Source organism: Tachypleus tridentatus, chromosome 10 (assembly GCF_004210375.1).
Source record: "Tachypleus tridentatus isolate NWPU-2018 chromosome 10, ASM421037v1, whole genome shotgun sequence".
Classification (NCBI taxonomy): domain Eukaryota; kingdom Metazoa; phylum Arthropoda; class Merostomata; order Xiphosura; family Limulidae; genus Tachypleus; species Tachypleus tridentatus.
In genome coordinates this window covers 71,372,043-71,380,952 of record NC_134834.1, presented here as the reverse complement: position 1 = coordinate 71,380,952, position 8,910 = coordinate 71,372,043, and the positions used below count along the sequence as shown (strand labels likewise).

General features: G+C 37.5%; 1 protein-coding gene across 1 annotated transcript; it reads right to left on the bottom strand.

Moving 5' to 3' along the window:
* Positions 1–7,065: 7,065 nt before the first annotated feature.
* On the bottom strand, positions 7,066–8,353 carry LOC143228112 (uncharacterized). The gene has a single exon (XM_076459437.1). It carries the CDS (start codon positions 8,159–8,161, stop codon positions 7,556–7,558), a length of 606 nt encoding a protein of 201 aa, XP_076315552.1. The 5' UTR covers positions 8,162–8,353; the 3' UTR covers positions 7,066–7,555.
* Between the last annotated feature and the right edge of the window lie 557 nt (positions 8,354–8,910).

Below are 8,910 nucleotides of genomic sequence, written 5' to 3'. Positions count from 1 at the left end.
TACCATAATCATGTTGTTAGGAAGGCCATAGAGAAATAACATTATCACTTCTTAAGAATCTTATCCACAATGAAGCAAAGCGGCTATCATTCGACGAAGATCACGTATTATTTATAGACAAATAATTTTCTCATGTAGCGAAAAGAAATGTATAAGAAATAATCTTGTATCACGTTAATAAAGCGTATGTCGTCCTGTAATTTTTTGTAACTAGTAAACTAAAGGGAAGACCACTAATTAACAGCACCTATCGCTAATTCTTCAGCTACTCCATTTCATTAGTGAGACTTGATCTTCATTGGTGCAGCGCGTCAACGGCTTCAAAGTGCAGAACTCGATTTAGACAGAAGGTTGCGAACAGTGAATCCTAGAACTCACACTTTGGGAAGCTAAACTCTTGGCTATGCCTGGCTTAAAACTTATAATACAAATGATGCTGTTATCGCGTTAATGGGATTTTAATGAGAGACGAAATGATGTTGTAATACACTAATAGAAAGGTTTTAAAGGAACATTGTTTTATCACATTGCTAGGACGCTCATCAAGAAATAGTGTTTTGATTGCATAGTATGTAGAAAGGTTATAAAACATATTGCAATCGTATTGTTATATAAAGTTTATTGATAACAGAGTAAAGACTTTTAATCTACACAGAAACAATTTTTATCAAATTTTTCATATGCTTCCGAAATATTATCATTAGAGTGCAATTTTAACACACAGAATACTGCCTTATGTACTGTATGACTGAGTTTTAGGATTAAATTTTTTTATATTATGACATTGCAATAGGTAAGTAAACATGAAAACTTTGCTGATTTATTTCTAAAATCATGATAATTATCAGTTGTGTTGTTTTTTTATTTGCTATTTTGTTATGTATTTAGTTGCACGTACTTCAAGAAGTAAAACTCAGAAGAAGAACAAAAATCTGGATACTTGGATGGAGAGCATCCAAAATTGATATTTCTTTTTAACTACAAGCGTTTAGTAACTTAGTTTATCGTTACATATCTAGCTATAATGGAGATTATAAAATGAATTGTGGTCCGTTCTTTACAATTAGATATTCTACTTAAATATTGTTTTCAAGTCCGAAACTATTAACAGTGAAAGAAATAGTGATAATGAATATCTTTCAACCTGTTATTTATACTGTAGCAATCCATCACTGTTTGACCGCGCTAAGACAGGTGTCGTAACGAGTTTGTAACCACCAGTGGAACAAGTGGTATGGATTAACGGCTAACGTGATTTATGTTTTTAGTTTTTGATAACCTCATATTCATCGGAGGAGGTTTTTGTTCTTAGTGTAACTGTGGCTACTCTAAAGGTGAAAACTCGTTCTGCGTTCCACAACATAGAAGTGACTAGCCTTCAGTCACATATTTTCTTTTACTTCTTCCATCCGCCCCCGTCATCTTATTATGCTTCGGAGGGACATTCGCTTCTACACGTGGGACCTGCAGCCACTGCACGCGCCTGGCTCGATGCAAGCACACGCTGATTCTTGTCTAGACCTAACAGCTGCAAGATGTGCGCATTCAAGCATCGTGGTCCGCGCGTGCAAGGCAAAATGTCTCGAGGCTTTGTCAGTAAGATCTAAGGGCATATTACCGGTTCCGCTTGAAGCCTCAGTTAAAATGAAATTTTAACCACAAGAGACAACCTAGGATGATATTCTCCATTTCTAAACAACATCGTTCTGTCCACTTTCGTCTCCGTTAACAACAAGCCGACGGCAATGATATCCTGATACACGTGCAAGGAGAGAAGACTTAATTTTTTTGGCATTTCCGTTTGGAATGTCCCCCACCTCAGTGGCACAGCGGGTTGTCTGCGGACTAACAACGCTAGAAACCGGGTTTCGATACCCCTGGTGGGCAGAGCACAGATAGTTCATTGTGTAGTATAGTGCTTAATCACGAACAAACAAACCTTTAGGCCCGGCATAACCAGGTGGGTTTAGGCGTGCGACTCGTAACTGAGAGTCGTGGGTTCGAATCCTCGTCACATCAAACATGCTCGTCCTATCAGCCGTGGGGACGTTATAATGTGACGGTGAATCCCACTATTCGTTGGTAAAAAACGTAACCCCTGAGTTGGCAGTGGGCGGTGATGACTAGCTGCCTTCCCTCTAGTCTTACACTGCTAAATTAGATAGCCCTCGAGTAGCTTTGCGCGAAATTCAAACAACAAACCTTTCGTAATGTTTATCTTAAAATTTAGCTAAGAATTCAATTATCTCATCTCCTTAAAAAGTACTTAATTAATTATTCGTTGGAAAAGAAAATTAAGACTTTAAAAATGATATATTTTACACATCTTGTGGTTATTTCGCCTGACTCGCAATCTCAAGGTCGCGAATTCCAATCTATAACACCGAACATGCTCGTCCTGTGTGGTTGATGACTAGATTACCCGCTCGGGTGTAAAAAATTTCTACTTATAAAAATATCAGCGGATCCCTAATTCTTTGGAACTAAAGCTTAAGTGGGGATTCAAAAAAAAGTTATGTAGGTGGTCTGTGTAAAAATTTCGAAATATCGATCACAGCTTTTGTCTCACTGAGATATTTAAGAGGACCGGCATGGCCAGGTAATTAGGGCACTTGATTCGTAATCTGAGGGTCGCGAGTTCAAATCCCCGTCACACCAAACCTGCTCACCCTTCCGTCCGTTGGAGTGTTATAATGTGAGATCAATCGCACTATTCGTTGGCGAAAAGAGTAGCCCAAGAGTTGACATGTGGGTGGTGATCATTAACTGCCTTCTCTCTACTACTTTAGATACGGCTAGCGCAGATGGCCCTCGTGTAGCAACGCGTGAAATTCAAAACAAAGAAACAAACAATTCGTCCAGGGGATGGGTAGTCTAGCTAGTTGAATTGTATGATAACCAAAAGTTGCAAATATGAAACGAAAACAACAATAACAATACAACTGTTAACTCGGGATAAACGCAGAAAGTTAGAAGAACATTGGAAAATATTAGTTCTAAAATATGTGATACAAATCACTTTAGCTCTAAATAACTTTCTTTACCTCATTACTCTGAATTTTTACATTGCACTTCAGAACAAGAGGCGTGTAAGTAGAGCATTTCAGATGTTTTCTCTCCTGTCTCCCATGAGTCACTGCCATAAAGGCCTAGAGCATTTCAGATGTTCTCTCTCCTGTCTCCCATGAGTCACTGCCATAAAGGCCTAGAGCATTTCAGATATTTTCTCTCCTGTCTCCCATGAGTCACTGCCATAAAGACCCTCCCTTCAATACTAGAACTCGTCACTTGGGTTGGATGATGAGTGTGTTTTCTTATAGCAAAGACACATCGGGCTATCTGCTGAGTCCTTGGACGATAAGAAACTAAACATTGTTTTCACCCAGTTTTTCATTTCATTCCAACCCGAGGGACTTGAGGATCATCCGGAGATTTTGCCCTATTTTCTTCTATGAGGTGTCATGAATTATCCGATTGATACTGTATTATGGACTGGCGTGTGGATAGTTATTATTTGCAAAAGAGGTTTACTTGTTCTCAAAAATAGAAGTAATCGGGAAAACGGGCGAAGAAAAACCTATTCTGGATAAATATAACTGGGTAGATTTGGCAATGGGATATCCAAATTATTAAGATAATCGACTGGAAGTGTCATATATACAAGGTTAAGAGATGAACAGCTTTCGCGGATGTTGAACATTCTGGCTGAGAACATTGGAAAATATAGATTTTGAGAGATGAAACATCGTTTAATATATTTTGTGCGATGTTTACCTATTTGTAACAGTATAGGAAGAAAAGTACTTGTATAGGGTTATGAAGAGTATTACTGAAAGCCATACAGGCCTGTAGGATACAAATAATAGATCTGTAATACTATTTAGAGACGCCTCTGATTTAGAATTTGCAAATTTCAAATTAAGAGAAATATGAAAAAAACATTCGGAGTTAACGTGACTTTTATTACAAAATTTGGTTATTTATGTTGTTACTATCTAACATGATTGATGAGTCTTTACTTAATAATATCTGGTACAATTGTTGAGACAAGAAGTAAAAATAGTGGACCACAAAGAAGTGTTTTTCTATAAGTAAAAACTGGTTTATCCAAAAATCAAATATCTTACTCTGTAACTTCGTTTAAAGATCTGGAACACACACCTATCAGTTTCAGGAAAGACCGAAGAAAGAAATTATTGTAAGAATATCAATAAGGACATCAAAAGACGTTTCTTCAGGTAAGAGATAAAGTTAATCTTATCAGTTTCAGTTAGCAATCCTAGTGCAAATCTTATCAGTAATCAATCCTAGTGCAGACCAAAGACGGTGATAAAGTGAGAATATTGATCAACATGTGAACATAAACAAATTTAGTTCTCATTCTCTCGAATATAACCGTAAAAGTGACATTATAAAAGAGAGTTCTCATGTTAACGGTATCATTCATGAACAATGAGTAAAAGTATTCTTGCGTCGTTAAATTACCTTGTTCATCAATAAAGTTTCAGATACATTAAAAAATAGATACACTTTCTAATGTGGAATTAGTTCTCCTTAAGAAAAGGTCCCTTACAAATAAATCTATTATTATGATTCTGAAATGAAAAGAACAGTAATTTTCGACCTATGGTCTTGTTTTTCATTTATTTAAATGATGTATAACACTGACCATAAATTTTATAAAGATGAACCGCAGAAGACACGTACAAACGGACTTCTTATCGGAATTGTTGCACTACACCCTTGTGCAAATTAATTGAAACAAATGGTCATTTCACAATATTTACAGCATGGCTCGTTGGACCCGCTGATTTCCTTTAATAGTCATTTTTTCACACAGACGGCGTCATTAGCTGTGTTTTACATTACGGTCGATCTATTTTTGGGATACATGGCGAAATTTTGAGGAATATTACGTCATTCGAAATTGCGTTAGAAGGGCAAGGAGACCAGTCAAAAACAACTTTTTACCAATTCAATTAAGAAAAAACGGTATCAATTGGGTCTGAAATACAAGAACTGGACGCAAGAACAATGGAGGAAGGTGTTATTCATTGACGAGACTCATTTCTTCGCACAGGGTCAAAGAACTCTGCATGTTCGCAGATCTCCAGGTGAGAAAGTTCGAGAATTTCACATCAATCAGTTCGTAAAACATCCCTTGAAGAAGATGTTTTGGGGCTTTTTCAGCTACTATGGCGCCGGAGGCTTACATATCGTAGAAGGTATGATGTGAGGACCACAGTACATCGAAGTTTTGCAGAGAAGAATCGATTTCCAGATGGATCTGGCATTTTTTAGCAAGATCTGGCTCCGTGCCACGCATCAAAACTTGTGAATAAACGTGCTGGACTGGTCTGGAAACTCTCCGGACTTAAATCCTATTGAAAATCTTTGGGAGATTTGTAAAGAAAGATTTCGGGGAAAAGACTGTACTACGAAAGATAAGCTAATTGAGGCCATAATTGAGGTATGGTACCGTGATCCAAAAATTAGTAAAGATTGCAGTCAACTCGTGGACTAGATGCCAAAGCGGATTAACGATCTTCTGAAAAATAAAGGCAGTCATATCATGTATTAATTTGTGAGTAATTTTTGAATTCTCAGAAATAAAACGCAAAAATCGAAAAAATCGTAATTTTCCGTCTTGTTTCAATTAACTTACACAAGGGTGTAGTTGCTTTGAAAAATATTGGCAAATCTTGAAATTTTCGCTGAGTGTAGAACATACAGGGAGAGTGAAAAGTCTAAGCACTCCCCTTATTTAAAGCTCATGTTAAGAATTTAGTTCTTTTGCATTTTAGTAATGTTTGCGACAAAGAAATCATACGGACGTAACTAACGCTTTCCAACAAAAACCTATTGAAAGTTTCGCTGTGGTAACCCTTAAATGCCAAGGAGGTTGTCACACCACATGCGGTGATGAAAATTAAGGCCAAGAGAAGGAGATTTTGTATTACTAAGCAAATCTTTTGTTTATGTCAATATGAGATATGTATATGTGTCAATACGTAATAAATTATTTTATGTACACTATGTTTATTTGAGGTGAAGGTACCCAGACGTTTTTTCCCCACCCTGCATAACACAAAACCTTTTGATCAACGTAAGACCATTTATGTGGTCACTTTATTGCTTTCAATTATTATTATTGTTGTCGAAACTGTACTGTATCCGTGGAGACTGTGAGCAATGAGTTACATCCTTATGTTTGTTTGTTATGAAATTCACGCAAAGCTACACGAGGGCTATCTGCGCTAGCCGTCCCTAATTATGCAGTGCAAGACTAGAGGAAAGGCATCTAGTCATCACCACCCACCGCCAACTCTTGGGCTACTCTTTTACTAACGAATAGTGACATTGACTGTCACATTATAACTCCCTCACGGCTGAAAGGGCGAGCATGTTTGGTGCGACCGGGATTCGAATGCGCGGCCCTCGGATTACGAGTCGGACGCCTTAACACCCTTGGCTATGCCGGGCCCGTTTGAGTGTGATTAACGTGGATATTTTGTGCTACACTGACACAGTCAAAGTATATATTTGTTATGTTTTAACATGAGCAACGTTTATACAAACTTACGTTATGGTAACTTGTTACATCTTGTAATATCAGTATTTCTAAATAACATTATAGTAGCTGTTTAACTCAATAAGTTAAATTTGAGGGAAATTCTTAATATTTCAGATTAACGCATTTTATCCTTCAGGCACTCGACGGTTCGAATCCCCGTCATACCAAATATGCTCGACCTATCAGCCGTGGGGTCGTTATAACGAGCAGTCAGTCACACTATTCGTTGTTAAAAGATTAGCCCAAGAGTTGGCGGTGGGTGGTGATGACTATCTGTCTTTCCTCTAGTCTTACACTGCATAATTAGGGACGGCTAGCGCAAATAGCCCTCGTGTAGCGTTGCGCGAAATTCAAAACAAACCAAAACAACCAAATTCATTGTTTAAACCTTACTCCAAACAATCACACAACGACTCGAATAGTCATATACGTTTAAAATGTTTTATTTTATCATATAGAATTTAACATATGTACAATGTTCATATGTACACATAAACAAAATACTTTTTTTTATTTACATATAACCATTTCGTACTTTTAGATATTCTTAGTTTTACCGTAACCACAAAAAACTGGTAGCTGAGTAAATTCGTGCACAAAACTGTGTCACAAAAATACAATATAAATTAAATCAACTTTTATAGAAAAATACTCAGTTTCATGAAGAAGTCAACTTAGTAGATGGTCATACCAAAATACGTCGAGTTGTTTACTGAAAATGTCCGGTCTTGCGATATTTGGCTTGCTGTTGACCGGGATATACATAGATATACAGTGTATTGCGAGTATTAAGTTCTTGATTTTCGGCCACTATCCAAAACGAAGAAATATATATATATATATATTCAGCAAGTTGAATGCCACTTAAATTTACAACTTCGCAAAGAACGTTACTGACCGTGAAACAACACGAAACTTAAATCTTTTAAAGTTTCTGTTTTCTGTAAACTTATATAAATATTCTTTTAAGCCCTAGAAGTTTTAATCTTGTTCTAAAAGTTCACATAATGCCGTAATATAACTCTGAGCCATCTGTAGTGTTTCGTATTTGGACAGTTTCCGATCTTCGCCAATTGAGGGCACTACTTCCCGGAGACGGTCGAAGGCTAAGTTCAGGCTATGCATTCGGCGTCGCTCTCGAGCGTTAGCCGCAAGCCTTCGTTTCCGAACCACTGTTGAGGACGGCACGTGCTCGGTTTTTCTCTTAACGTCGGAAGATCTGCAGTGGCAGTCGAAGTCATGAATCGGACTAGGAGTAGAACTTTTGGCACAGTTATGCACAGCGAACGTAAGGCTTAGCTTCGAACTGGTCAGTGTATCTGGTTCACCGTGAGTAAATAAAGAATCAGAATTCACGCTACTGTCACTTGGCGGGAAGTGAGATACGTAAGACAATGGTGTTAGAGGATATTCTGTGAACCCTTGAAACATTACTGGACTTGTAGCTGGACTGGACGCAGGCGAGTATCTGGATTCCATTCGGTAATTGCCCAAATTTCTTATTCTTTCTTTCAAAACGCTGGTGGAAGTTGAAGAGAAGTTACCTACTTGTGATTCGTTATCTTCTAATAAAGAGGTCATGCTCATAAGACACGTAAAAAACACAGCAGGAGTTATAAACCGTTTTAAGCTAATTTTAGAAATTGCTTGGTCATGAACATATACAAATACAGCTCAAACGTTTAGCCTGAGGTAGTAATAATATACTGGTTTTGTACTGTACCCGCTCTACTCATCAATAAAGAACAAGCCGCGCGTGCATCGTAACACTTCGTTCTGGAGTCAGGGCAGAGAGTGGGGTTGTTCAGGTAACGACCGTTTTTATATAGAAGCTACCGACGACCCACGCCGCAAAGCCCTCTCTTTATCTCGTAAGTCTGAACCAATCAGAACAGAGAATTCAGTAAATGTGAATCTTCTTGTTTCCGCTTCATCCAAAGCTGGTTAGACATTAACTGAAACTGATAAAGATTAATGAAGTTACAGGTTTATGATCCTGTTGAATTATATGATAAAGGTTTGGATAATTTATCTCTCTTTCTTCTGACTTGGTTTCATTTAGTTAAGCTCCTATCTTTTGCGTCTTACTCTAGTTGACTAAGTATTTGGTTCTTTCTTTTGAACTGGATTCATAAATGAAGCTCTCGTCTCTTTCGTCTGACTTGGATGTAGACCACCATGTTATTGTTTCATTTTTCCTAACTTGGTTTTAACTTAATTAAGCTTTAATCAAGTAAATCTGACTTGATTTACTCATCAAAGCTCTTGTCTCTTTTTTTTTTTTAGAACTGGTTTCGGTTTCTGCTTGGTCTCAACCGATCTCAGTAAGTCAGGGA